At 53.9% G+C, this 27,885-nt stretch overlaps 3 protein-coding genes and 1 non-coding gene across 17 annotated transcripts; 2 read left to right on the forward strand and 2 right to left on the reverse strand.

The window, feature by feature from the left end:
• The first annotated feature begins 4,052 nt into the window (after window positions 1–4,052).
• DRC12 (dynein regulatory complex subunit 12 homolog) lies at window positions 4,053–8,158 on the forward strand. 7 transcript variants are annotated; one of them, XM_072729662.1, is made up of 7 exons: window positions 4,053–4,106; window positions 4,409–4,490; window positions 4,886–4,956; window positions 5,343–5,492; window positions 6,034–6,126; window positions 7,465–7,595; window positions 7,698–8,022. In XM_072729662.1, exons 3-7 carry the CDS (start codon window positions 4,926–4,928, stop codon window positions 7,914–7,916), a joined length of 624 nt encoding a protein of 207 aa, XP_072585763.1. In that variant the 5' UTR covers window positions 4,053–4,106; window positions 4,409–4,490; window positions 4,886–4,925; the 3' UTR covers window positions 7,917–8,022. The 7 variants fall into 7 exon arrangements, with proteins under 7 accessions (XP_072585763.1, XP_072585764.1, XP_072585762.1 ...); XM_072729663.1 differs by having other exon boundaries at window positions 5,373–5,492; XM_072729661.1 differs by having other exon boundaries at window positions 4,059–4,106; window positions 4,891–4,956.
• A 962-nt stretch (window positions 8,159–9,120) lies between these two features.
• Window positions 9,121–14,180, reverse strand: NHERF4 (NHERF family PDZ scaffold protein 4). 3 transcript variants are annotated; one of them, XM_025999076.2, is made up of 11 exons: window positions 14,041–14,178; window positions 13,593–13,620; window positions 13,369–13,442; window positions 12,837–13,048; window positions 12,376–12,565; window positions 12,137–12,273; window positions 11,697–11,901; window positions 11,274–11,470; window positions 10,949–11,176; window positions 10,599–10,799; window positions 9,121–10,116 (listed from the first exon to the last, which is right to left on the reverse strand). In XM_025999076.2, the coding sequence occupies exons 1-11, from the start codon at window positions 14,054–14,056 to the stop codon at window positions 10,087–10,089; spliced, it is 1,518 nt and encodes a 505-aa protein (XP_025854861.2). In that variant the 5' UTR covers window positions 14,057–14,178; the 3' UTR covers window positions 9,121–10,086. The 3 variants fall into 3 exon arrangements, with proteins under 3 accessions (XP_025854861.2, XP_025854862.1, XP_025854860.2); XM_025999077.2 differs by having other exon boundaries at window positions 13,593–13,623; XM_025999075.2 differs by lacking the exon at window positions 9,121–10,116 and adding an exon at window positions 10,178–10,337 and having other exon boundaries at window positions 13,593–13,623; window positions 14,041–14,180.
• A 364-nt stretch (window positions 14,181–14,544) lies between these two features.
• Window positions 14,545–27,053, reverse strand: NLRX1 (NLR family member X1). Of its 6 annotated transcripts, none has more exons than XM_072729651.1 (10): window positions 26,841–27,053; window positions 24,576–24,703; window positions 23,816–23,885; window positions 23,282–23,370; window positions 22,093–22,712; window positions 20,897–21,718; window positions 17,120–17,715; window positions 16,805–16,891; window positions 15,843–16,094; window positions 14,545–15,424 (listed from the first exon to the last, which is right to left on the reverse strand). In XM_072729651.1, exons 2-10 carry the CDS (start codon window positions 24,643–24,645, stop codon window positions 15,103–15,105), a joined length of 2,928 nt encoding a protein of 975 aa, XP_072585752.1. In that variant the 5' UTR covers window positions 24,646–24,703; window positions 26,841–27,053; the 3' UTR covers window positions 14,545–15,102. The 6 variants fall into 6 exon arrangements, with proteins under 6 accessions (XP_072585752.1, XP_072585751.1, XP_025854859.2 ...); XM_072729650.1 differs by lacking the exon at window positions 26,841–27,053 and adding an exon at window positions 26,606–26,717; XM_025999074.2 differs by lacking the exon at window positions 26,841–27,053 and adding an exon at window positions 26,299–26,468 and having other exon boundaries at window positions 22,093–22,709.
• Window positions 24,194–24,297, forward strand: LOC112920388 (U6 spliceosomal RNA). The gene has a single exon (XR_003235052.1). It is a non-coding gene; the product is annotated as a U6 spliceosomal RNA (small nuclear RNA).
• Window positions 27,054–27,885: the final 832 nt, after the last annotated feature.

Consider the following 27,885-nt stretch of genomic DNA (forward strand, 5'->3'; position numbering starts at 1 on the left):
GGGGCACTTGGGTGGCTCAGTGGTTGAGCATCTGCCTTTGGCTCATGGTGCCGGGGTCCTGGGATGGAGTCCTGCTTCAGGCTTCCCACAGGAAGCCTGCTTCTCCCTCTGCCTATGTTTTTGCCTCTCTCTCTGTCTCTCATGAATAAATAAATATTTTTTTAAAATAGTAATAAAAATAAATTTCACTAACTGTTCATTCTCACAGGTACCTCATTTATTTATGCTATGCTGTTTCATTGACTTTGGTCTTCTGGGGTACCTAACACGTTGTAGGTACACAGGGTATTTTTCCCCCTCATCATCAAATGCTAGATTTACTGGAGTAACAGGTAAGAAATTAACCCTTGGGCCTATATGAGTTCATCTGGTTCATCTACACATCTCTGGCTTCGTTTAAGGCTTCCAATTTGTATTATCTTCGGCACCACCTGGATAGAGTGTAACTGTATAATTTGTACTTTGTTTCTGCTTGCAGAAGCCGTATCTCTGGTGGCGCCTGGGTGACTCAGTCGGTTAAGCCCTGGACTCTGGATTTCAGCTCAGGTCATGATGTCAGAGTCCTGAGGTCAAGCCCTGTATTGGGCTTGCACTGGGTATGGAGACTGCTTAAGATCCCCTCTCTTAAAAAAAAAAAAAAAAAGGGGGGGGGGGATCCCTGGATGGTGCAGCGGTTTGGCGCCTACCTTTGGCCCAGGGCACGATCCTGGAGACCCGGGATCGAATCCCACGTCGGGCTCCCAGTGCATGGAGCCTGCTTCTCTCTCTGTCTGTGTCTCTGCCTCTCTCCCTGTGTGTGTGACTATCATAAAAAAAAAAAAAAAATTAAGATTCCCTCTCTTTGGGATCCCTGGGTGGCTCAGTGGCTTAGCGTCTGCCTTTAGCCCAGGGCATGATCCTGGGGACCCAGGATCGAGTTCCACATCAGGCTCCCTGCATGGAGCCTGCTTCTCCCTCTGCCTGTGTCTCTGCCTCTCTGTGTTTCTCATGAATAAATAAATAAATAAATCTTTTTAAAAAAAAAAAGATTCCCTCTCTTCCCTTCCCTCCTCTCAAAAAAGAAAAAAATACATACTTTTTAAGCTTTATTTATTTGAGGGGATCCCTGGGTGGCGCAGCGGTTTGACGCCTGCCTTTGGCCCAGGGCGCGATCCTGGAGATCCAGGATCGAATCCCACGTCGGGCTCCCGGTGCATGGAGCCTGCTTCTCCCTCTGCCTGTGTCTCTGCCTCTCTCTCTCTCTGTGTGACTATCATAAACAAATTTAAAAATATATACATTAAAAAAAAAGATTTATTTATTTGAGAGAGAGAGAGAGAGAGAATGTGCATGGCACACACAAGTGGAGCAAGTGGAGGGAGGGGCAGAGAATCTCCCACAAACTCCATCTGCACTGAGCTCATGATCCAAGGAGAGGCTCAATCTCACCACCCTGAGATGAGGACTTGAGCCCAAATCAGGAGTCAGATGCCTAACTGACTGTGCCACCCAGGCGCCCTATCAATTTTTTTTTTAAAGCCACATTTCTTTAAATATACAAATAAACTCTCTCTTGCATTTGAATAAAGCAGAGGGAGTGACAGTTCTCTCCTCTATATCTCTTCAAAACTCCCAGATGGAATCCTATTCAAAGGAAGACAGAGTTCTGCTGAGATGATCTTTCTTATTTTTCACTTCTAATCTGAAGTTAATGAAAAAAGAAGGAAAGATTGACCTTCCCCCCAACCACCACAATTTTTACTTGGCTTGTTTTCAAAGCATAGTGAGTATGGGGATTGGATTGTTGATCACAATGTCATTCGCATTCTTGGGTCATTCTAGATCTGGCTCAGTTTGTATCATCACATCATGTGACATGGGGCACTTTTCTTCTTCCATTTCACCTTCACCCAAACCACATCCTCATTCTGCACCTGAAAGTCGGTTGACTGAACATATTTGAAAAGTAAATCCTCTTCTGAGGCGTGATATGTTGTTTGTATTCTGTAAACTCTGTCCTCAAAATGTCAATCGCATGCATCAGCACAATGCAGAAACCAATCATTCCCTGAAAAGTGACCCCAAACGGGCTTCTAGATGAGGAGAGGACTGGGGTGGGAACCTCTCCTGCATTCCTATGCAGAGGAAAGGGTTCTGAGGGGAGAATAAATGAAACACACTTCAAGATGAGAAGAAAAGTATTCTCCAGATTTGGGAGTTGTGAACAAAGTTATCTGACCCTACGTTACGGGAACTATAAGCCCCAGAAAAGGCAAGCCTGGTTCTTCTCTATACTCTGTAAAATCTCTCAAGCATCAGAGAAGTACCCAGCAGCCACCAAGGTGACAAATAAGCATAAATCAGCCCCATCTGAATCTCTCCACTCCCCAGGGAAAGGATTTTTAAAACCCAGATCGCAAAGCTATTTCTTCAGATCTGCTCCTGAGGATAGGCAATTGACCAAAAATGTTGAGGGGGACAGAGATTGAGAGAAATATCAAGAGAATCTGCAGGTTCCTTGATCCACAAAGGAAAAATCCCTGATGTTTTTTGCTGTTTTCATTCTAGCAAGTGTATGGTGCCCAGAGATCCAGGCAGCAGACAGATGAAAAAGCTCCAGAATAACTAACACAGGGCTGGAGGAGAGAGGGTTGGGGATTGCCTGACAAGGACAAGTCACCCATCGTACTTCCTTCCCCAAAATCGTTTTTTCCAACCACTCATGCCCCAGCAAGAGGCTAGGAAGTATCCGCTAGAGAGAGGCACTCCCAACATGGCCCAATAATTTAAGTAGAAAAATTGAGGAGACTCCTGAGGTCAAGCAAGTCCGCTAGAGGGAGCCCCTACCAACTCAATTCTACAGGAAGCCTAGCAAAGGAGTTTCCCAGCACCTGACTGAAAACCAGCCACAGAAGGGAATAGAGGAAGAGAGGCAATAAATTAAGTCCCCGCAAGGGAAGATGGCCCTGTGAATACCGAGTTAAAACCCAGCCCTTTTAGGATTTACCAAATCAAAGGCTTAAAGACCAGGAAACTAAGGGGTACCTGGGTGGCTTAGTGGTTGAGTGTCTGCCTTTGGCTCAGGGCGTGATCCTGGGGTCCTGGAATCGAGTCCTGCATGGGGCTCCCCACAGGGAGCCTGCTTCTCCCTCTGCCTATGTCTCTGCCTCGCTCTGCATGTCTCTCATGAATAAATAAATAAAATCCTTAAAATATATATAATAAAGACTACGAAACTGAGGTTGAGCAAAATTAAACAACTGACCCAAGTTTACATAACCGGAGGGAGGACTAGAACTCATGGCTCTTGTCTCCAACTACTACCCTTCCTTCTACATCTGCAGCCCTTTATGTCAGCACCCTGGAGTCTGTGGGTCCACCTCTCCTCTGTGTCTCCTCTCTCTAAACTGAGAAACTCTCTCAGCTGCCTTCTCCTGCATTTCTTTCGCTCACACACTCTAGAATACCTCCCTGAGGCCTAATAATGGCACTTGCTCATGAGCCCTAGTGATGTAAATCGCCCAAGATGGCTACTGTCAGCTCTTTTCCTGTTTCAGCATTTTCCTGTGACAGCATCGTATCAGATATGGAAATCTGTAACTTCTCAGTCTCCAGACTTCAGGCAGTGCTACATGGAAATGAAGCATGGCTAACCAGCTCTGAAGCCCTTTCCCCTCCAACTACACTGAGGATTTACGGATAGGAGAGAGTGAACTCTCCAGAACCTTGCTGTCTTTTTTTTTTTTAAATAATAAATTTTTTATTGGTGTTCAATTTGCCAACATACAGAATAACACCCAGTGCTCATCCCGTCAAGTGCCCCCCTCAGTGCCCGTCACCCATTCACCCCCACCCCTAAGAACCTTGCTGTCTTAAGCTTTGTGCTTGGCACATACCACCCTTCTATGAGCTCCATGTTTCCCAGTTACCTGGACAACCTTCAGTCTCCAGAAACTCAACCCTGCGGTTCTCAGGCCCGCCCTCGAAGGATCTTTGTCACCCTGGATTGGTTCCCAGAACCCAGGCTCCTCCTTGGGCTCTGACGAGGTTGGGTTTTCTCTGTGCCCCTCCCTGCGAGCCAGTCACCCCGCAGGGAGACACAACAGAGGCCAGAGAGGGTCCTCCAGGTAGGAAGAAGCAGGGTAAGGATGATGGGAAGAGGAAAGGGACAAGTACTGGGAGATTGATTTTCTCCAAAAGAGGATTGAGAGGAATGGTTTCTGCCCACAGAACCTGATAGGTAGAAAGAAACAGCTCCACCCTCCCCACACCCCAGCCTTGACTAAGGTTCCAAGGAGACCAAGAATGGAAGCTCCTGGAAAGTATAAGAGACAGACTCAGAGGATAGAACTCCAACTCTCTTGGGACGCCTAGGGTCAGGAAAGCAGCCCTATGTCTAGCCTTAAATATGAGTCCTCTCCCTCCCCAGGACAGCAAGGAGATGCCACCTAAGACCAAAGAAAAAAGGAAGAAAACTGGGGCACAGAAGAAGAAAGAGAATGCAGGTGCTGGTGAGTCATGCTCTAGCTTAGAGACCAAACAGAGGTGCTCCAGAGAGAATGCAGCCCTCTGAATGATAAGATGAAGCTTTCATATCCCTCCCCCTTCATCTCTCGCCCCCAGCCAGGGTTCCATGGAGCTGGGAAATTGGGGGAATTAGCATGCATCCACTCTGTGGCCGCCCTTCTGGCTCTGTGCCTTCCTTAACATACTCATCACCCGTATTCCGAGTATACTTTGCTGGGCAGCCGGGACACAGGGGTGAACTCAAAAGACTCTGCCATCAGAGATCCCTCATTTAGAGGTCCTCAGAGAGACAGGAGGAAAGGTCAGGGTGTGGAATGAGGATGGGGAGATGAGAGGAAGGCTGAGATCATGATAAACTGAGGCTCTGCCAACTTGCCAGGGCAGATGTGGAGGTCAAATACGCACACCGGCTGGCAGTGATGGAAAAGGAGTTGCTCCAAGACCACTTGGGTAAGAAGGGTACAAACTCTGGGACAACAGAGATGGGGCAATGGGGGATTTTTGCATGCTGGAGGTTTGTAGGGTTGGAGCCATGGTGGGAGGCTGAGCCGACCTCTCCCTCATTCCCTGATAGATAAAAGATTGACATTGTGAGGAAGGGTGGGCAGCAAAGGTGGGTGAGCATACCTACCTATATTTTTATAAGCAGAATGTGAAGTTTTTCCTTCTTAGCAATGAAGAGCTCATGGGATTCTAAGGGGGAACAAACCAACCAACCAACTCAGAGAGAGAATGAGAGGCTGGGAATCTCCCACCAGGTTCCCAGAGGTGGGCAGAGTCCATCAATCCCACGGGGCCTGATTTAGCCCACCCCACCCCACCCCCACCCCGGCCAGTTGTGAGCACTGCTCTGAGACTTTTCACAGCTCTGCGGAGGGATGAGGCTCGCAGAGCCAAAGCATCTGAAGACCAGCTCAGGTGGAGGCTGCAAATGCTGGAGGCTGAATTGGAGGAGGCCCGAAGTGAGGGAAAGGCCATCTATGCAGGTGTGTGGTCAGTCAGACAGGTGGGCAGGGACCTGGAAAAGGACAATCAAGGGAGCCAGAGGATGGAAAGAAGGGAACCGAGGATTTCCACCTGCTATTGACTAGCGCCAACCTTCCTGGCTCAGTGTGAATCAGGCAGGGGCTTGAAGAAACCAAAGGAAGGCCTCTGGGACCCAGAGGCAGGAACCTTCCAGGATGCCCAATGCCATGTGCTTTGTGGATTACAAAAAGCACTTCCTGTGATATGGATCACCAAAAAAATTACATGACCTTTGTCTCATTCATGTAGTGAGAGTGAGTGGGGAAAAAGGCTGGGAATCCAGGTCCTGAGCTGGGTGAGGGAGAGGGGTGTGATTTCTGAGCTTCTCTCCAGGTATTCAGGCTCTGAAAGCTTCTCAGAATCATGGGAACGGAGAAGACCTTAATGCTCTTGTCCCCACCAGACAAAGCAGGCCCTTCCCCCCTTCCCCCCACAACTTCCCTTTCTTTCTCCACCACTCCATCCACCCGGGGCCCTGGTCACCTTCTGCCCTCACCACAGAGATGTGTCGTCAGTGCCGAGCCCTGCAGAAGGAAATGGAGACCCACAGGAGGCAGCAGGAGGAAGAAGTGATGGGCCTTAGGAAGAAGCTGGGTAGGCTTCCCCACCCCCTAAGCCCTTTCTCTCCAAGGAGCACTGACAAGGTCCAGCCTGCAGGGATGGACTTACAATGGTCCTTCTCTAGAAGACTGCAATCGAAGCTTTTGGACCATTGTCCCCACTGACTCTCTCACCGTGGAGGATTGCAGCAGAGGGCTCAAGATGGCCAAAATCTCAAAGGTGGAACTAAAGAAACCTGAGAGTCTCACGCTGTCTCCCTCTCTCGATGGTCTCTCCAAACCTGGATCTTCCTCCCCTCCACTGCCATGTCTGTCATGAAAGAAACATATTCCTTCTTTTTTTTTTTTAAGATTTTATTTATTTATTCATGCATGAGAGACACAGAGAGAGGGGGGCAGTCACTATATGGGGAGCCTGATGTGGAACTCAATCCCGGGACTCCAGGATCACACCCTGGGCCAAAGGTAGATGCTCAACTGCTGAGCCACCCAGGCGTCTCAAAACATATTCCCTCTTAGCTGATGTTTACAATGCAAACTAAGAAAAGATATTTGACTTATTTATTTTCGTATCCTCAATGCCTTGGGCATGCCAAGCCCTACATAATTACTTGCTAAATCAAGGAATAAACCTTTTAGAGAAGCAAAAATGTAAAGGACAGGAAGTTTTTCCTTTCTCTCTTGGTTACAGGATAAAGTTGAACTATCTTAGCACGACACATAAGATCTTTCACAATTGTGACCTCAGAGTTTCCTTAACCTAAAATAGCCTCAGTTTCTTTCTTTCTTTCTTTTTACTAGGCGCCACACCCAATGTGGGGCTCAAACTCGTGACCCTGAGACCAAGAGTCAGCCAGGGGCCCCTAAAATAGCATCAGCTTAGCTACAGATACCTAAGAGTTGTTTATCTGCCATGCGGACCCTGAATTCCTTTCATAATCCTTGCCTTATCTCAAATTTAAATTCGATCAGCATTTATGGAGCACCTCCTGTATATACTAGGTATTTTCCCATACACTCTCGCATTTAACTCACAATGAGTCTGTAAGGTTTGTATCAATCTCTCTTTAAAGATGAAGAAACTGAGTCTCAGAGAGAGATGTGCCCAAAGTTACACAGGTAATAAGTGACAACCAGACTTTGGACGCACATTTCTCATCCCAAGCCTACTGCTCTCTCTGCTGTACCTCAATGGTATACGTCAGATCTTTATACGAACTATGGGAAAATTGATGATCCTGGGCGGGGGGGGGGGGGGGGGGGGTCTGGAATGATCCCATTCAAGTTCTGCTTTTGAGGTGTCTTTGGAGACTCTGTTCACAAGTAGAATGTCACTACCCAGTCCCCTTCCTCCTTCCGCCCTGCCCTGCAGAGACGTGCCAGAGGGAAGCTGAGGCTGCGCAGCAAGAGGCTGAACGGGCCCTCGGAGAGCGGGACCAGACTCTGGCTCAGCTTCGGGCCCATGTGGCGGACATGGAGGCCAAGTACGAGGAAATCTTACATGTAAGCACCACCACCTCTGGAAGCCCTACCACCCCAGTAGCTAGGACTCCCCCATTCCCCTGAACCCCAACTAGTTCATACTATCATTGTCATCAATGGAAGACCAGGAGGAAGGAGAAGCATCTCCACAGAGAACCCTGCTCTGTCCCGAGGGCAGACAGCCAAGGCACACAACCACACTTACTTAGTAAGAGTAAGAACCTGAAGAAGACACTAGGAGGAAAGCTCGCAGACCAGCCCAGGGAAACCCTTGCTCTACCCTCTCTCCCTTCCTGGAGCCTGAAGCTTGGTGTCCACAGGGCAACCTGGACCAACTCTTAGCCAAGCTGAGAGCAGTCAGGCCTCAGTGGGATGGGGCTGTGCTGAGACTTCACGCCAAGTACAAGGAGCAGCTCCACCAATTTGGACTCAACCCCCTGGATCTCTAAAGCTGTAAGCTTCGGGGCAGCCCAGGTGGCTCAGCGGTTTAGTGCCGCCTTCAGCCCAGGGCCTGATCCTGGAAACCCGGGATCAAGTCCCATGTCAGGCTCCCTGCATGGAGCCTGCTTCTCCCTCTGCCTGTGTCTCTGCCTCTCTCTCTCTCTCTGTGTGTCTCATGAATAAATAAATAAATAATTAAAAAAATAAAATAATAAAATAAAATAAAGCTGTAAGCTTCTAGTCTCTGGGCCTCTCAGAGGCTCCAGCAATAAAGCTGTCTTGATGTAGAACTCCACAGAACTGTGGTCTGTACCTTTTTTTTTTTTTTGGTCTGTACCTTTTTGACAGATACAAATATCTCTTGGAGGGCACGTTGGTTCTGGCGGACCCCATTACTCTGAAGATTGAATGAGAGGATAGAAATTTGACATTTGACAAACTCTCAACTCCTCTCTTAGAGAAACTGGGCCCCATGCCTTGAATCTTGGGCCCTTTGGGTCCTTTCAAATCACCATCCCCTACTCCCACTACCCACACCCCTCCCTGGCACCAACACGGGTAGCCAGATTTGTGGGGGCAAGGCCATTTCTTTAATAGACCAGCAGTGACCAGGCACCAGCCCCCACAATCCTAAGGTGCTGACAGAGAGAAGGTGTAACTGGTCTCCAAACTCTTGCAATATATGGGGGGAGTCCAGGAGTCATGCCTAAGGCAAGTTCCAGATGGCTTCAATCCTAGCCAATCCCATAGCCCACCTATAAAGGGAACACTCTGTGTTCCTCTTCTATTTTACAACATTCCCAATACTAACTTTACTTCTGGTCATATATACGTCAGGGGAGGGGTCCCCCACACCAAGCAATTCTTCAACAGCTCTGTGGACCCCTGCTGGGTATTTTATAATTTCATTCAATTCTGGCACTACTAATGTGAAAAGAGCACCGGATCCCACAGGCTTACGGGACCAGTCCCTACTTCAACTGCCAGTGTCAAGTCCAGATTGTCACTGTGCTTCTGACCAACTGACCAAAAAACAAAGGTTCCCACAACCCCCTTCTTGGGTTCCATCATTTGCTAGAGTGGCTCACAGAACTCAGAGAAGCAGTTTACTCCCTAGTTTACCAGTTTATTATGAAGGACACAGCTCAGGAACAGCCGGCAAGTATGTCTAGGGTGAGGCAGGAGCATGGAAGCCCCAGACCCTCTTCAGGCGTACCACCTTCCCAGCACCTCCACCTGTTCGGCCACCACAAGCTCTTTTTGTTATTTTATGGAGGCTTCACTCTGGAAGCATGATCAATGAAGCCATGGCTCATGGTGATTTGTTTTTTTAAAGATTTCATTTACTTATTCATGAGAGAGAGGCAGAGACACAGGCAGAGGGAGAAACTGGCTCCCTGTGGGGAGTCTGATGTGGGACTTGATCCCAGGACCCAGGGAGCATGACCGGAGCCAAAGGAAGATGCTCAACCACTGAGCCACCCAGCTGCCCAGTCATTGGTGATTAATTAAACCCCAGCACGTCTCTCCTCCCAAGAGGACCAGCATGGGGGTGGGGCAGGGCTGAAAATGCCAACCCTGGAATCACAGGGTTGGTTCCCCTGGCAGCTGGGCCCCCTCATCCTTAGGTGCTTTCCAAAAGTCACTTCCTTAACAAAGTTAGGTGTGGTTGAAAGGGGCTTGTTATAAATAGAAGACATCTTTACCACTCTTACTGCTTGGGAAATTCCAAGGGTTTAGGAGCTCTGTGCCAGGAAACGGTATAATTTATTATAAATCACAAAATCACACCACTCATAGCAGAACTTCATCCAGGGGTCACATCTCAAAAAACTCCCACAGGATGTCCTCTGGAGTCAGAGGGCAGAAGCCTTCCAGTGGGCCTACCTAAGGCCTGTCTCTTGAAAGGTGGGCCCAGGGGAAGGGAGGGAGCTCCTGGGCGATCCTGTGATGGAAGGTGTCCAGAATCCTCGAGCCATCCCTTCTGGCTCAAAGGGAGCTTCTCAGCTCCTACCATCGTGAGGAGAGTGAGGACAGGAAAGCCACTGGGCAGATGAGTGCCAAGCAGAGGCTACAGCAGCTCTGACGCCAGAGCCCAGTCCTGAGGACAGAGAGAGAAGGTGTAAAAAAAAAAAAAATGTGGCACTTGGGTGGCTCAGTCAGTTGGGTGTTGGCCTTCAGCTCAGGTCGTGGTCTTAAGGGTCCTCGGATTGAGCCCCATGCCGGGCTCCCTGCTCAGTGGGGAGTCTGCTTCTCTCTCTTCCTCTGCCCCTTCCCCCTGCTTGTGCTCTCTCTATATATATATCAAAAAATAAATAAGATCTTTAAAAAAGAGAGAGAGAGAGAGAGAGAGAGAGAGAGACAGAAGGTCATTCAAGAATGAGAAGAGTTCCTTTGCCCTGCCCCACCCTGTACTATAATGCCCAGGATCAGCAGCTGGTTCCATGGGTCCTTCTGTCCCCACCTACCATGGCCCCAAGTCCCAGCCTGCATCCCCCACACTGCTCCACCCTGTAGCCCTCCTCTCTGATTCCCTCTATCCTTCCCTGGCTGCTCACAGTCCATCTGTCTCTTTTTCCTTACCTCTCCAGACCCTGGGGGATTCCAGGCTTCCGAGTCCTGGCAAGACCTGGCCGCCAGCTTCAGGCAGAGGGGTGGCTCAGCCTCAGCCAGCTGCTGAAGCTTTTCCAGATCATTCTCTCCACCCATGGCATACCCATTCACCTCCAGAATCACATCTCCCATTTGCAGCCCTGCCTGGGCAGCTGAGCCTCCTAGAGTCACCTGGTGGTGAAGTGGGGGTGGGGAGTTACAGAACATGGGATACCATGGAAAAGTCACCAGACATTCTAAGACCTTGGGAGGGAGGTAGATGAAGGCTTGTCAGGAGGCAAACAATCAGAAAGATCCAAGGTCCATGGGACCCAAGTCACCTGGGAGATGAAGAGGCGAGCTTCATTGGCCACACAGCCAAGTCGGAAGCCATAGCCACCGTCAGGCCCCGGATACAGGAGACAGGGGCGGGAGCCATCTGGGACAGGAGGCAGGGCCGTGTCTTCAACAGGTAGCTCCTTGGTTTTGACCGGAGAGGCCGAGCAGGCTTCCTGAGCAGAGGCAGGAGCCTCTGTGCTCTCCAGGAAGAGAAGTGGGGACAAGCGAACCTGGAAGGAGGCAGGTAGAACAGACTTACTGCTTCCGCCTCCCCTGAGCCCTGCTCGGTTCCTGTCTGGGCCGCAGCCCCTGCCCCTGTGCTCGCACCATTCTGAAGAAGCGGTCAGCCTTAGGGTCGACGACCGTGAGGGAGATGCATGAGCCCTGCGCCCGGATCCTGGACACCGTCTCCTCGTGGCCCAGGCCCTCCACACTTTCCCCAGCCACAGCCACCAGCCGGTCCCCAGCCTGCATCCCGGCCTTCTCAGCGGGGAGTCCTGGGTCCACTTCCCACAGGAACTGTCCTGGGAGGGGAACATCCTCATGGTTCCTCCTCCCCCAGCTAACCCCAGCACCAGCCCAGGCCACGGTGGGCACACCGAGGCACCTACCCGGGGTTGGGGGAGTGGCGGGTAGGAAAAAGCTCAGGGCTGGGGTTCAGCCAGGGATACCACCTGTGTGCACCAGGGCCTGTATGCGTGCCCACCCCAAGACACACCTCCCCTACCCATCTCCGGGGCTCCGGCTCACCAGGGCGACCGTCAAGACCTTTATCCTCACGAAGCAGGAACCCAAAGCCCTTGGGCCCTTTTGTTAGGTGCAGACACCGGGGCTTGGTGGGCAGTGCCCAGCCCTCTGCCAGGGGTGCAGCCAGGGGCATTCCCAGCTGGCGACACTGTTCCTCCACCTCTGGCCCTGCCACCAGCAGGGTCACTTGCTCTCCACTCTGGCAAAGCTGTGGGGACCGGGCAGGGTGTCAGCATCAAGCCCTGGGGAGGGAGGGCAGAGACAGGCCCTCCTCGCAGCCCCAGGAAGGAGGCTGTAAGGGTGGGGGAGAAAAGGGCCCAGAACCAACTGCAAAAGGAAGGAGGGCAGATTGGGAGATGAGGCCCATGGGAAGGAATCTGCTGCCTAAGGCAAGGCACCTGGTCCAGGTGGATGAGGATGGATGGGGAAACAGACAGCCATACCTTCCTGCTGAGTTGGTTGTAAGTGAGCTTCTCCACACTGACCCCATTCACTTCCAGCAGCCGGGCCCCCGGAGGCACCCCTGCCCGCTCAGCAGCTCCTCCAGCACTCAGCACCAACCAGAAAGGACCGTGATGACCTGGAGGCCAAAAAAAAACAAGTTTTGGTCTGCGTCTGCCCCCAGGACAGGGCTGAGGTCCCCTTCTTGACCTCCCCCGCCCCCCAGAGCCTCTAAGCTCACTGTGGGTGACACTGAAGCCAAAGCCACCCTCATCTTTCACTATGTGGCACAGTCGGGGCCGGACCCCGGGGCCAAGAGTAGGACAGAGGTGGGCACTGGTCCCCTGCTGAGCTCTAGCGACGTCGTGTACATGCTGCGCCAAAACCATGAGCAGCACCCGAGGACCGCTGGCACGGATGTGGCGAACCACCTAAACAGAGGACATGTGGGTTGAGGTGGGGGCCCAGCCCCTCTTGCCAGCTCCCCTCCCCGGAACCTCCCGGGTTTCACTCTGAGAACCAGCTCTCTGGATGCCTTCACCCGACCATTTCCACCAGGATAGCCCTAAATCCTGGGAAGGGGAGGAGGGAGAGGCTGGGGTACAGCCCCCACATGTCCAGGGAGGTGACCAACTGGCTCCTCTCCCTGAGGGTGGGATGGGATGTCCTCCTAGACCACAGGGAGTCCCAGCCCCACCTCACCACAGCATAGTCTTCACATTCCACGACATGGTTGTTCACCCCCAGGATCCGGTCACCTTCCCGCAGGCCCTGGTGCTGGGCAGGGGTGCCTGGCTCTACCCTGCACACCACGGGCCCAGCCCCGCCCGGCTCCTGCTTCAGGTGGAAGCCAAAACTGCTGCCTTCCCCTTTGCTCAGCAGACAGAAGCGAGGCCGCACCAGGCTCCAGAGATCTAGAGGGGGCAGGGGGCAACAGCAGAGGGGAAGGGAAAGCAGGGACATGGCCCAAGCACTGGTCACCTTGGCCTGGCAGATCTGCCCTTGTGATTGGGCACCGGGCAGCCTTCTACCCAGTTAGGCTTTGGGCAGTGAGGCCAAATGCCACGTGGGCAGAGTAGCTTGGACAGAGAAAAACAGCCAACCCCCTCCTACCTCCACATAGTTAACTGCCCACCAAAGCTGTTATCGGAGGGAGGCAGAGTGGAGTGGTTACCAAGGAGATGGGAGGCCATGAAGAGCTGTGGTATCTTTGGGGAAAGGGCAAGGGGGTTACCCGAGGGGTCGTAGTCTTCAGCCAGAGAGAGGACAGGATTATCAATGCCCCACTTGGCGTTAAACTCAAACTTCCTGCAAGGAGGCGAGGGGCGCAGGTAGGAGCAAGTTGACGTCTGGACTCTGGTCCCAGCCTCTACTTGAGGTGCCCCTGGCAGCTGAAGAGCTTCCCCACCTTGGATTCTCTTTGCCCCTTGTCCCAACCCTGCCCAGCAGGGCACTCACTGAGTTAATGAGGCTGTGTCCCGAAGACCTGCTGTGCAAAGAAGGGATGAGGGGAGGAGGAATACATTCTCTCCCTACCCCAACTCCTCCTGATGGTCATTAACTAAAAGGACTTAGGGATCCCCCCCGACACACACACACACACACACACACACACACACACAGGACTTGCCCTCTCCATTCTGCTCCAAAAGGACCTTCTCTTCCTCTCTCTTCCCTTCCCCTCCTAGTCCCTGGCACAGAAATCTGAGCATATCAGAACAGGGCGTGGACCAGGAAGACAGACAAATCCACTCACATCTTATCTCCTAACTTGGGTCTATTTGCCTCAAGACTCCAAGACTCAAGTAGAGGCCTCTAGTACACCCTGGTCCCGAAGCCTCTGCCTCCCACCCTGCCCCTCACACTGCCCTAAGCCCCCACCGGAGGGTTTTTCCTGGCTTCCTACCTGTAGCTGCTTCCATAGTTGGATCAGTGACCCAGTGCTCAGGGTAAGGACAAGGTTCATGAAAACCAGCTGACCCTCCCACCTACCCTGTCTTGTCCCGCCTCCTTAAAGACACTGCCTTAGAAGCAGTGGGGTAATGGTTAACGGGAGAACAGTCTTATCCTCTGGGGAAGTGTGCACGTTCCTCCTGCCCCGATCCCTGGGTCCTCACTTTCTCTGGAGACTCTGCTACTGTCCCAGCTTCTGCTCTGGGTTGATGAAGGTAGATCATTGGTCACTGTAGTTATAAGCCTGGGATAAATATGTCTGAAAAGGTGATAGGAGTCCTACAGCCCAGCATGGCCTCCCCCCACCCCCAGGATCTTGTTCATGGGCTCCCACGGCCCACACTGCCTCTGAACCTGGTGTCCAAGAACCACCTGCAACAGACAGTGGTCAGTGGTTTACCAGAATGGTCAAAACCGGTTCCCTTTCTTGAAAGCATCAACAAGGAGGAGGCCACAGTAGGTGGAAGACACAGCTTTTTAATGGAAGCAAGTCAGTGGGCATGTCCCTAGGAGCCACCAAGTACAGGTATCTGTACCCGATACAGGTACGATGTTGAGGAAGGGGACATGAAGGGGAGGAGAAGGCACCAATGAGAGAAGGAGGTGGCCGCAGGCCTCCTCAGCGTCCTCTGATAAGCAGCAAGGCAGAAGGGGCAGGCCCTCTGGCACACCTGGATGGCTGAGGCTTTGGCAAGGCCACTTAAGAAGTGCGCCCCCTGGTGGCACAATCAGAAGCTCCTCGGGAGGACAGAGGAAAGGCTGGTGGCGCTGCAGGGCAACTGGCTGCCACCACATGAGTCTCAGTCCTCCTGGCCCCAATGGAGAGGAGCCCTGTTCCTGGACTTGAGAGCAATGGATGGACATGCCCCAGGAAAGCAGCTGGCACAATTGTGCCCATCCCTTTACCACCAGCCCCAGAAAGACCTTTCTGGAAGCAGTAGTGCAAACCAGGAGGCCACAGAGGGAAGGCTCTTCAGCCCAGGGGTCACACAGCTAGGTGCTCAGTGCCACTATATCAGCTCCCAGCGCCTCCTAGCTGCTCCAGGAGGGCCCTGACCTCACCCTCCACGCGTAGCAGCTGGGCCTTGCGCCAGGGGTTAAGAGTGGCCCCTCGGCTGTCTTCCAGGTCACGAAGCAGTAGTTCAAGGTGGCGCCGGACACGGCCCCGATCCCAGCTGTTGAGGTTTCGCTGGACTTCACTAAGGATCACCGACCAGTACTCAGACACTGCCGTCCCCTCCGTCAGCGACACTACCACCCGAGCACGGCCTTTAGCAGCATCCCCCAAGTCCCGCAGGGTCTGGCGGCCCTCTGAGCTCAGCTCATTGAAGTAGAGGCTAGGAGAGAGAAGAGAAGATGGCACTCAGAGGAGCTCTGAGATGGAGGCAGAAGGGAATTCTCATAACTCATTCCCTGGCTGCAGAACGTGATGGAACAAGTGCCCACAACGCACAGTGATGGGAGGGTGGCAGACAACAGGAGGCAGGGGTGACACCTGAATTCAGCGGGACCAGGGGCAGTAAAGACGGGGCCACTGGGGCCTAAGAAAAATGATAGCAGGGAATTGGGGCAGGGTAAGGGCCAGTCACAGAGGAGTGATGTGGTTCAGAAGCCGGCCCAGGAAGGGTAGTGAGAAGGCGGGGACGGAGGATGGGCCCTTCGGCAGGAAAAACACAGTGGACACAGGGAGGGAGAACCCACGGCTGGGAACAGCTTCTGGCCAAGGTGGGGCGATGGGCCGGCAACGAGACTTACTGCAGCAGCTCCAAGGAAGGGTGGTCCCAGGCAGCTGTGGCCAGGGCCAGGGCCGCCGCGTCACCAGCACCGTTGTAGGCCACGTTCAGCTCCTGCAGCTGTTGATTCCGGTCCAGCTGGGCAGCCAGGAGCTTCAGGCCCTCGTCCCCGAGGCCCGTGTGCAGCAGGGACAGGTGGGTCAGCGAACTGTTTCCTGCTAGTCCCTCCACCAGCAGGGCCGCGCCAGCCACTGTCAGCGGGTTGTTGGACAGCCTACGGCCACAAGCAGCCAGAAGTTATGAGGGCCTGTGGCAGATGCCAGGTGTCGGGACTTGGACGGAAGGGACACCCAGCCCAGGGTAGAGGTGAGCCCGGACACAAAGAAAAGAAACGGGGTGTGGGACGCGGCAGGGGAGGAGGAGCAGGGTGGGAACCGACGGCCCCTCCTTCCTCCCATCTCCTGCCCTGACTCCCCTCTTCATCGTTACTTCTTCTCCTCTTCCTCCCTTTCTCACCTCACAGCCCAGATGCCCCTGGCCCTCCTCCTCCTCATTCACCTCCCGTTACCCCAACCAGGCTTCTGGGTTCCTAGTAAATCAGGCAGCACTTTGGCAGCATCTACTGAGTGCCCAGCATTAGGGTCATCCTTGGGAGGTGACAGGGAAAATCCTGGGAGGGTGTCAGTGGCACCATTACCAGGCAACCAGCCTGGGTATTATTCCCCTCCCCCCCAACCCACACTGCTTTTAGCCACTTAGAGGCTTTCTTAGCACCTATTCTTGGTAGCATCATTCCTCTACCCTGCTGCCTGCCTGGACATGGGGGGGGGGGGGGGCAGGCCAGGGTCTAGGCTCCCACCCCCTTGATCACAGCGTGGGTGGCCCAGCACCAGGTGCACTGTGAGGCAGGAAGCTCACCTTTGACCTCAGCCTGCCACCAGCATGGCCAGATCCTCCCTCCAGCCCCCCTCCTGAAACACTCACCGAAGGGTGGTAATTTGGCACTGATCATGCAGCAGCAGGTCCCGGAGAACCCCACAGGCTTCAGGGCCCAGGCTGTTGAGTTGCAGGCTGGAACAGGAGGTGGACAGAGGGGAGGTAAGAAGCAAGGGAGGAGTTCTGCATGGAGCCTGCCTTCCCACCGTGCCCTCCCTCTTGTTGCCCACCACCCTCACACACACCCGGCTTATCCATCCCACCTCTGGTCCTTCCTCCCAACCTTGGCATCCCTAGCATCTTCTCTCCCCATCTCTTCACCCCCAACCCTCTCCTGTCTTCATGCCCGGGCTTGAACCTCACCCTAGCTTCCGGGCGCGCAGTAAGACAGGCATGAGTGTGCGCAGCCCAGCAGGGTCCAGCTGACAGGAGGCCAAGTTCACCTCATCCAGGGCGTGCCTGCCGCTGCCCAGTACAGCTGCCACCACCGTGCACTTGAGGGGCGTCATCCGCACACCCGCCAGGTTGAGCTGGCGCAGGGAGCTGAGCACCTCAGCGGAGAAGCGCTGATTCTGGAACTCATAGTGGAAGAAGAGATGGTCAAGGAGCTCTGATGGGGGCAGCACCTGCCGGCCCAGCTTGCCCAACTTCTTCTTGATGGCCTGGGCATTCTCCACGGCATCCAGGGTCTTGATGGGGCAGCCGAGCTGAGCCAGCACGGCCCGGTTGTGCGCAGAGAGAAGCCCTCCCATGAACATGGGGAAGAGCTCGAAGACCTCATCGTCGGGAGGCTCATCTGGGTGCCGCCGGGGGCCCTCCACACCCAGGATACTGGCACCCATCTGGTCCAGGACATCGTCGTTGTAGTAATCCTCCTCTCGGAACATCTCCAGCACCATGGCCTGGGCCACCGCCTCGCGGCTCTTTCCCACCACGCGCCCAAATACACGCGGCACCACCTGGGAAAGCATGGGGGGGGCAGGTGCTGCAGCCCCTTGGCCTCCTGTGTCCCGCTCAGCCTTCAAAGCTCAGCAAGAGGTGTGCTCTCCTGCCCGCTCAGGCCTCACCATCTCTTTTAACCCTGCAGCACCATTTCTCTGATCATACTACTGCCCCCCCCCCCCTGCAGCACCTGCCATGGCTCCCCATTGCCTATGTGGAATAGAAAATCTGTCATGATTTGGCCCCAATTTGACCTTCCAGAGACACCTCTCGACACGAGCCATACACTTGGGACCTTAAGAAATTATTTTTCCCAAACAACCCATATATTTGCAAGCCCAGTGGTGGGAAGGAATTAACATCTGTTTTGCATTTTGCTGGGTGCCAGGCTACCAAGACATCCATATCCTCCACAGGATTGCGGTCATCCCAGCAACAATGACGGACATCACTCCTGTTCCTTGCAGACCCTGCAGGATCTGGCGCCAGCCAGCCACACTGCATCCAGCCACAAACCTCTCACACTCACACACTCTGCTTCTGTCCCTTTGGCTTTTCTCAGTCTTGTGATTTTTTTTTTTTTTTTTTTTTTTTTTTGGACAGGATCACAGTTCTCTTCCTTCAAAGCTGACTCTCTTCCTGAGGTGCTGCTCCCCCCCCCCCCCCCCCCCCCCCCGTTCTTCTCCTGGCTAATCCTCCAGGGATCCGATTAAATGCCCTTCCTGCAGAGAGGTTTTCCTTATCCTTCCCCCTAAACCAGGGCCCCCACTTACACATGTTCACAGCACCTGGAACTTTGCTTCCCAAGCACTCACTGCAATTTTAAATTACATGGTTATGGTGACACGTTTGTGTTCCTCCCGGAGGACAAGGAAGGGCAGAAACCTGGGGTGTTGTTCATTGTTTCTTCCTCAGAATCTAACACATTGCCTGGCACACAGCAGGTGCTCAAATATTTGTTGGAGAAATTAATGTTTAGGAGGCTTGGGACATCGTCTCCCAGCCTTGCACTGGGGCCGAAAGGGAAGACGGGGTCCAGACCTCAGGCTAGGAACCACGAGGCTGTTTTGTGGGCTGATTTTGTTTTTTTCACTTTTTTTTTTAAGATTTTGTTTATGTATTTGGCATAGAGAGAGCACATGAGCGCATAAGTAGGTAGGTAGAGGGACAAGCAGAGAGAGAGGGAGAAGCAGACTCCCTGCTGAGCAGGGAGCCTGATGTGGGGCTCCATCCCGGGATCCCGGGATCATGACCTAAGCTGAAGGCAGACACTTAACCGACTGAGCCACCCAGGTGCCCCTCATTTTTTTTACTTTTTACAGGTGAGGTTCCTTCTGTGGAGGCTCTAGTGCTCCTCCCAAAACAGTCACCGGGTGATAAGATGAGGAAATGTCACCCCATGAAGCTGAGTCAATAGGTTGAAGAAACAGGTGAGACTAGTCCTCTGCCAGGCAACCCTCCTTCCCAGAGGGCTCACAGTTGTGGGACTAACAATAGGGAGCACTGAGGAGCTCTCTGAACCCTGTCAGGAGACCACAGTCTCTCACTATAATCCAGAGCAGGCAAGTCCATCCTCAAAGGGTGGGCTGGCCGCAGCAATGCCATTACTCCCCTTTCTGAGGCAATGATGGGAGAAGGGGTGGGCTGCCTGTTTTTTTATGTTTAACAAACACTTAAATAGAACTTTCTATGTGCCTAAGAATGAATACATTTAGTCCTCATATTAGGCCAATGATATAGATTCTATTATCTCCATTTAACACATAAGGACTTGGAGGCACAGAGAGGTTAAGTAACTTGTCCAAGATTACACAGCTAGTAAGTGGCAGAGCCTCGATTTGAACCCACAGAGCTGGATTACTGAATCCCTTTTCCTAACCCCTATTCTCTGCTGCCTATAAAAAGGAAAACTTGTTGGGAGCCTGGGTAGTTCAGTGGTTAAGCATGTGCCTTTGGCTCAGGGTGTGATCTCAGAGTCTGGGATCAAGTCCCGCACCTGGCTTCCTGCATGGAGCCTGCTTCTCTTTGTGTCTCTCATAAATAAATAAATAAAATCTAAAAAAAGAAAAACTTGTTAAAGTTTTGCCAGCACTGACCGGGACTCTGACTCCTCAGGACAGGTTATTGAAACATTCCTAGAGAGGACCAGGGTTACCCAGCAAGGCACAGGAGCTTAACAGAAATGTCCATAATACATCAGTAAAGTTTGGCAGAGAGAGCACAGGCTTTGGAATAACAAAACCTGGACTTAGATCCCAGCTAATCCACTATCTGAGTGACCTTGGACAAATTACCTGGCCCCTGGGAGCCTCAGCTTCTTTATCTAAAAAAGAAATCATAGCGGCACCTGGGTGGCTCAGTTGGTTAAGTGTCTGCTTCTGGCTCAGGTCATGATCTCAGGGTCCTGGGATTGAGCCCCACATCCGGCTCCCTGCTCAGCAGGGAGTCTGCTTCTCCCTCTCCCTTTCCCCCAGCTTGTGGACTTGCACGCGCCTCTCACTCTCTCAAATAAATAAAATAAATATTTTTTTAAAAATTAACAAGGAATCATAATAATATTTCATTGACAAGGCACCTGATAGCCATCACCAGAGGGTGGATCCTTCCTCCCCTCAGAAATGTAGCATATCCGCCCTGCTCCTGACACAGTCCTCAGGCCTGTAATTGGGATTCTGGAACAGGCCTGCACTATCCTAAGTCAATTACCGATGCCATTTATCCTCCCGGTATAAATGAATAAAATGGCATCTGCTTTATAAACTTGTCTCTGGTGATTTAGTTAGGATGAGTCATCATTCCCAGAGTCTAACCACCTCTAGATACATTGGAGTTTCTGGGCCTGCAAAGCAGAGGACAGACCTTGGACGGTGGTGACTCCCACCTCCCACCAACAAAGACCAGGAGAAGAGACGCAAAAAGCAAATAGAAAACAATTGCTAAGGTCACGGGATTGTCATTAACGTCCCTGTGGCCTCATATCGTCCTCCCAGCCTTTGAGCCATCCTCAGCCCATGCTTTCTCCCTCCCCCTCCCTTATGTTTGGGAGCCAGATTGCCCAAATCTGAAGCCAGAGTCACGAACAGGACTCACAACTATGCAGGAAGCAGCAGGTGCCTTCTGGGGGAGGAGCAAGAGGTGAAAGGGGCATATGGGGGATGGAGAGCCTGGGGCCCTGGGACCCTGGGGCCGGTTCATTACCTTGAGCAGGTTGAGGAGCAGAGGCAGAGCTCGCAGGGGCAGAAGCTTGGCCAGGATGCCCAGGACCAGACTAACGTCCTCCCCGACACGGCCCACGAGCTCAGCCACTTCCTTGCCCACCTGCTGCAGGGTGGTCTTTCGCAAACCCAGCACGATGTAGAGGGCGGCCAGGTACTCCTGCATGGCCGGAACGATGAACACAAAAGTGCCCCGGTGCCCGGGTTCCACACACGGGGCCAGGAAAAACGTCAGGGCATCCCGGCGGAAGACATGTAGCAGCTGGAACTCTTCCTCCGTCTTGACGCCAGCTTCCAGGCAGCTGCGGACATCCTCTTCGGAGAAGTAGGTCTTGCGGGAGGACACGCCCTCGTAGGCCAACTTGCCCATGGTTCGGGCTGCATAGGCCATAAGGGACAGCTTGGATGGGTCAGTGCTGTCCAGCATCTCCCCGTTGAAGTTTAGACGCAGGAAGCTGGTGTAAATGCTCGTGAGGGTCTGGCCGGGTGGTGTGGGGGCATGCAGGAAGTGCAGGGTGGCGCAGACAAGCCAGCAGTAGGAGGGCAGGAAGCAGGCAGCGGCGATCTGGTGGTGCCCCTCCAGGTTCCGGGAGAGCATCTCCACCAGGTTGTCCCGCTGAGCCGGGGTGATCGAGATCCCCGCACCCCCAGCTCCGTACCCACAGTCTGGCTGGTTGAGGCGGAGCTGGAAGTAGAGCTTCTGCAGGTTGGTATCAGAGAAGCCACAGATCTCACCATAGCGGCCCACGTACTTGCTGGGGATTCGGCCGATGGCCGAGGGCCGGGTGGTCACCAGAATGCTGGCCTGGGGACAGCACGGTTGAGAGTTAAGAAGGACCTTCGTGTCCTCATTGCCTCAATCCCCAGAAGGCCCCTGAAGACCAAGTGTCCAAGGACGAGGATGAGGATGAGTAAGGTAATTATAACTGTTACTGAGCCTGCACTATGACCAGGGCCCTGTGTGAGGTGCCTTCTAGGCAGGATCTCGTCTGATCAGGACAGCTCAAGGAGAGAAGGAAACAAAGCTTGGACAAGTTAGTGACTTGCGCAAAGACACGCAGCTGGGACACGGAGGGGCAGGTTTGAACTGATGGAGAAACACGTGGGGTCAGGACACAAGTCTTTCGGGGGGACGAGTTAGGGACAGCCGTGGCGGGGGCAGGGCAGGAGGCCACTCACCTCAGGCAGCATGTATTTGCGCAACAGGTTGACCATGATGGCAGCTGGCACCTTTGGCTCCTTGGGGTCACTGCAAAGGCCGGTTCCTGCTAACCGGAAGTCGAGGTTGAGATGCTCCAGGCCGTGGAGCACAAAGAGCAGGCGGGACCCAGCAGCAGCCATCAGAGGAAGAATCTCCTTCAGGGGCGTGTAGCGCTGAGCCACAAGTTGGCACAAGGAGGCTGGGGCAGGGCCCAGGGAGGACAGGTCCTCACAGGAGAAGGGGATGAGCAGCTCGAAGGCCGGCAACCGTCCGTAGCACCAATCCAGAACCATCTTGCGCACCAGCGTGCTCTTGCCCGTGCCCACTGTGCCATACAGCACCACAGTCTGCACCCGGCGCCCGCAGGCATCTGGGTCAAAGAGCTGAGACAGGGCCAGAGGGGGGAGTCCAGCCAGGGGGTGCTGATGCCCCAGGGTCAGCTGGGCCGATGGGCGAAGCAGCTCATCCGGGGTGCTCTCACGGATCACAGGGTCCACGTGGACTGTGTCCAGTGCAAAGGTGGGGCCAAACTGGCGCTCTTCTCTGGGCAGCCGGGTGAACCACTCGGCCAGATTCTGGCGGTGGTGCTGGACAGCTTCTGGGTGGAAAAGAAAGGGGGATGGGTCAAGGAAAGGGGCTGGAAGATGCAGGAGCTTAGGGCTGGCCAGGGTGGTGGTAGGGTCAGGCCGCAGAGCAAGACCCAGCACCAGGATATGGAGACCGAGGATGGTGCTATGTATCTAGGACTCTCTCAGACAATAGACTGTCCAGAAAGTTTGGAACCTCCATGGCAGAAAGTGGTGAGCCATGAGACAAGTGATGCCAAACCTGGGTTGAACAGTTGCATGGTTGTCTGTGGGCAATCTCCACATGACCGTTAGACCAGTCTGTTGAGGGTAGGGATGATATGTGCCTCCCAGTGCTTAGTACATTGTAAGTGTGGTAGGTATGTCCTACAAAGTGTTGCAGGGAGGGATACCTAGACAGGTGGACGATGGAACGACAGGGAGGGGTGTGATGCAGGGGTAGGGTTTGCCCGCTGAAGGATGATGGCAGTGGATCCTCTATGCCTCCTTCTTCCTGCCTGCTTCTCCCTCCAGACCCAACTCCCCACCTCCCAATCCCTCGCCACTGGGATCCCAGGCAGCCCCTCCCCTCAGGTTTTACCAGATGCAGAGGTGCCCTGGAACAACGATCCATGCCTTCTGGATGGAGGGCCACTCCCCGCTGAGCTTCCACGGTGACGTACAAAGGCCCTAAGAGCAAGAAGGGATGAGCTGGGGCTTGGCTACTAGGCCCAGCCTCTGTACAGGCTCAGAGTCCAGGCCTGCCTGAATTGCTGGACTTCTAGCTTCCTGAGATCTAGGCCTGACCCTGGACACCCAAGTCGAGAGCCTTGTCTAACTCTCACATCCTTCCCAGGAACTGAGGTCTTATCCCCAACCCTGCCCCTTATTCCAGCTCTGCTGACTGCCTGCCTGGAACTCCACCCACTTCCCACAGATCCTCCCTCTGGCTGCCCTCCGAGCTTGTACTACAGATAAGGGAAACCAACTTCCTCTTAGGTCTGGTAGCTGACTTGGTACCCTCACTCTGGGAAAGGGCGGGGACAGGGGGATCAAGCTATCTGCAAGTCCCGACCCTTCCTGGGCTATTCTGCTTTGCCCAGATGTGTTCTAGGGCACGACATGGAGGCCTCACCTAGGGAGCCCACGGGGAAGCTCCCCTTTTAGAGGCCAACTCCAGTGGATCAGGAAGGGGATTCGTTCATCTGCAGAGAGAAAGGGGAAGGCGGAAATAGCATCCAGAGCCCATCCACATTTCCCCACCAACACACAGACTTCACATCTACATCAAATCCCCCATTATTTGTCCTCGCAGCATCATGTACTGCCCCTTTGTGGCAGTTACTATACAATTTTATGTCTCATTGTGTGATGATTTGATTAACATTCATTTCTGCCCCACCTCCCTCCATGAGAGCAGAGACCACATCTATTTTTGTTTATAATGACATACTTAGAACTTAGCACAAGGTCTGGCACACAGCACGCTCTTAATAAATATTTGTTGGATGCAGTGCTCGCTTCAGCAGCACATATACTAAAATTGGAACGATACAGAGATTAGCATGGCCCCTGCACAAGGATGACACGCAAATTCGTGAAGCATTCCATATTTAAATATATATATATATTTTGGATGCAAAATGAAATCAGACAAGTGATCCTAGACTTCATGTAGCTACAGGGACCCTCAAAGATCATCTAGCTTGACTCCCTCACTTTAGGATGGGAAAAAGGGAACCTCAGGGAAGTGAGATGAGATGCCCAAGGCCAACAGTTTGTGAATCTCAGAGCTAGGGCTAACACACCTGGTGTCTGGATCCCTGCTCTCTTAGAGACACCATCTGGACTCTGAAGAGGAGAGGTAGAAACAGAAACCCCTGCTTCCTGCTCACCTGCTGACTGGAGTCCTCTTCCCAGACCAGGGCCCCAAGAGACCCTGGGCAAACGGCGGCCCCACCTCATGGTAGAGAAGAAGGTCAGAGCCCAGGGGACTTAGTGCGCCACCTTCTATCCTGTTCCCCTGCAAGAAGACTTGTATGAATGGACAAAACACACACACACACACCCCTTCCCATCCCTACCTCCCTGTTCAGGCCACAGAAAGGCCTTCCTCCTTCCTCCTTGGGAAGTATCAGCCTTTCCTTAAATGTCAGCCATGGGAAAGCCCTGGCCTGGCTGGCCTTCGGATTGACTTCCTCTCCTATATCCCCCACTTGACAGATGCCATTTTATCTCCTACCACCTCTGCCTCTCCCCTGGGCCTTCATGAGGGCCTTTCTCCTGAGTCTCAGCCTGCTACTTTATTTAGGTGTCCTTTTTTTTTTTTCTTTTTTTTTTTCTCGGCTGCTAGCAAGCTCAGATGAGTCCAGCGTTCATTTTCAATGGCTTTTCTGGACCTACATTTTCAGATAACAATTATCTACTCTCCTCTGTGTTTTTTTTCCCCCCTGCTATCAGGTCCTGTTAGCTGAGTTTTAATAATTTTATCATTTTATCTTCTCTGTGACTTTTATGTCAGCTGCCTTTGAGGCTGGCATAAATAATAAATGAACAAATGAATGAACTTCCTACTTGACATCTCCATCTGGCTATCCTGTCCCTTATTCAAGCTTCACAAATACACTCCTCGCCCTCCTCCCTTTTTACTTTGCTGCATATCTACCCAATCACACATTTATACTAGGAACCTGACCTCTTGGTCTCCCCTCCTTCTTACGGTGGGTCTGGGTCCAACAGTCCTTCTCCCAGTGCTTTGCCAGTCTGGTCCTATTGCATGATCCCTATGCCCTTCCTGTGCTACCACAGACCCCCCTGCACTTCTGGGGCCCCTCCTGCTCCTTCCTGGTCTCTGCCTTCAGCCTCCGCCCACCCCATTCCAATCTGTCTTCCCAGCTACAGATCACCTCCCTAAAATCCTAGATTACAGGCTGAGTCCAAACACTTAGCCCACCCACAATAGCTAGTTTTTGGAGTTTGCCCCCAACCCAGACAGCATCTGCCCAGCTCACCAAATTCATGCTCACACTTTTCCAAACTTTGTGCATACACTTTTTTGGGCTTGGCATGGCCTTGCTCCCCTGTTAGAATCCTACACAATCTTTTAAGGCCCTGCTCAAAGGCCCCTCCCCCAGGAAGTCTCTCCTGATGTCCCTTACACCGAGCGGTGTGCTGCTATCCGGGACCCCGCCTGTCCTTAAGGGGAGGTCACGCTCTGGGATAATCAGCTGCCTAAGCCCAACCGCCAGCAGGGCCAACCAGTGGAGGGCTGGGGCTCGGAGCAGAGGCCCCAGGGGCCGGGGAAGCGGGCAGAGAAGGCCCCGGGAAGCTAAGGAAGCTCGAGGAACCCGGCTCAGTGGGATCAAACCGGCTGCAGGGCCGCCACCTCCACGTGGGACTCGCGGAGCTGGGGGCGGGGGGCATTTCCAGAGATCACCCACACCGCCCCGCTCCGCGCTCCGCGGGCCCGGGAGGAAAGGAGGGGCGCAGGAAGGGCGCGGGGGCTGCTCCCGCGGGCCGAGCTCCTCCCCCAAGCGGGTCCCACGCAGCTCCCCCCGCTCCCGAAGGCTTCGGAGCCAAGGAGGGGGAGGCCGCCGGCGAGCCCCCCGCTCAGCGCACCGCTCGGTCGTCCGGGTCCGGCGGGCGGACTCCCCCGCAGCACGCGCCGCGGCCCGGCCGGGGCGAGGGGCGGCCGAGCCGGCTGGGCCTTCCCCGCGGCTGCCGGCGTCCCTCGCTTCCTCCCGGAGCCTCCCCCGGCAGCCGGGCCCGACCGCGGGCGGCGGAGGAAGCGGACGGCGACCCGAGCCGGAGCCGCGGCGAGCAGGCCCCGGGGCGGAGACTTCTGCGGCCGCGGGCCTCCGTCCGGGCGGGCCCCGCCGCTCCGACCGCCCCCTGCAGGCTGCCGGCGCCAGCGCCCGCCGCTCACCTCCCCGGCGGGCGGGGCTCGCCGCTCGCTCGGCCCATTGCGCGGATGGACGCCTCGTGGCCGGAGACGCCCGGCGCAGGCTGACCCAAGAGGGAGGGGGGAGGGCCCGAACGGGCTGCCCCGCCTGGGTCTTCCTGCCTCGCACCCGCACCCCCGCCCGCCGCGGCCGCTGCGGAGGCACCTACCCGTCCCCAGGGCATCCTTCCCTCCGTGCCTCTTCACCCCCTCAGCCTACCTCCTGGCAGAGATCTGAGTCAAGGCCTTGTTGGGTCCCCCCTCTGTAGCTGGCTCTCTTCGGACCCCAGGCCTCTGTGCGTGGCTTCTGGACACTTTGACCAAGGAAGGAGTAAGGATGAGGGATGAGAGATAACTCCCACCCCAACCTGCTCTTCTGGTCCGGCACTCAGTCATGGCCCAGCCCTGGGGCTTCCTGGGCCCCAAAGTTCTCACCCTCATCCCCGGTGCTTCCACACAGAGCACACTCAGGGCCCACAGCCAGGGCACGCCCCACATGCAAACAGAGGTGTGCAGTGTGCACTGAACAGAGGTGTGCAATGGGAAAGCCATAGAGCGGCACCTCAGGGCAGCGCTTGAAGAGGCCTTTGTGATCTCTACTGTCCATCCAGACTGAAGGCAGTGTTGATGTTTCATTTACACGTGCAGACGTGTGTTCATTCACTGAACACATGGCCTTGGGTTTATACTGAGCAACCAGAACAAGGTATACAGGAGCCAGAGCATAGCTGGTAGCCCAAATGCTGGTCCTCCAGAGGCTGACAGAAGCCTTTGGAAAGGCTGGGAAAGGAAGTTACTAACTGCTTCTGGCAGACGAAGTGACATTTGAATTATTTTTTTTTTTAAGATTTTATTTACTTATTCATGGGAGACACACAGAGAGAGAGGCAGAGACACAGGCAGAGGGAGAAGCAGGCTCCATGCAGGGAGCCTGATGTGGGACTCGATCTCAGGTCTCCAGGATCAGGCCCCGGGCTAAAGGTGGCACTAAACCGCTGAGCCACCCAGGGCTGCCCTGACATTTGAATTAGATCTTAAATTTTAAGTCCGAGAAGGGAAGGGTATTTCCAGAAAGCAGGGGAAAAGGAATGTTCTCATTTTAAGAAAAGCTCTGAAAGGGGAGTAGAATGGTATAAGGGGAGGGGAGGTAGAGCAACGCTATGAATGTGGTCTCGGGGGTGACGTTTCAGGCCTGGGGGTCTTCTGACTTCACTCCACTTACCTAGCCACACCAGGCCGACGGGCCCCTGGCTGCAGTTACTGGA

The sequence above is a fragment of the Vulpes vulpes genome, chromosome 12 (assembly GCF_048418805.1).
Source record: "Vulpes vulpes isolate BD-2025 chromosome 12, VulVul3, whole genome shotgun sequence".
Lineage (NCBI taxonomy): Eukaryota > Metazoa > Chordata > Mammalia > Carnivora > Canidae > Vulpes > Vulpes vulpes.

Bases quoted from the DNA above. Each gene is read 5' to 3' on its own strand.
- NLRX1 (XM_072729651.1), bottom strand. From the start codon at position 24,645: ATGAGGTGGGGCCGCCGTTTGCCCAGGGTCTCTTGGGGCCCTGGTCTG. The intron at 23,371-23,815 runs GTGAGGCCTCCA...TCTTGCTCTTAG, and splicing joins CTTCCCCGTGGGCTCCCTAG to GGCCTTTGTACGTCACCGTG. The intron at 21,719-22,092 runs GTGAGTGGCCTC...TGCTGTCCCCAG, and splicing joins GCAAATACATGCTGCCTGAG to GCCAGCATTCTGGTGACCAC.
- NHERF4 (XM_025999077.2), bottom strand. The intron at 12,566-12,836 runs GTGAGGTGGGGC...TCCTCTGTTTAG, and splicing joins AATGTGAAGACTATGCTGTG to GTGGTTCGCCACATCCGTGC. The intron at 10,800-10,948 runs GTGACTTGGGTC...CTTCACCACCAG, and splicing joins CTCGCCTCTTCATCTCCCAG to GTGACTCTAGGAGGCTCAGC.
- DRC12 (XM_025999062.2), top strand. From the start codon at position 4,388: ATGAGTCCTCTCCCTCCCCAGGACAGCAAGGAGATGCCACCTAAGACC. The intron at 4,491-4,890 runs GTGAGTCATGCT...TTGCCAGGGCAG, and splicing joins GAAAGAGAATGCAGGTGCTG to ATGTGGAGGTCAAATACGCA. The intron at 6,127-7,464 runs GTAGGCTTCCCC...CCTGCCCTGCAG, and splicing joins GGGCCTTAGGAAGAAGCTGG to AGACGTGCCAGAGGGAAGCT.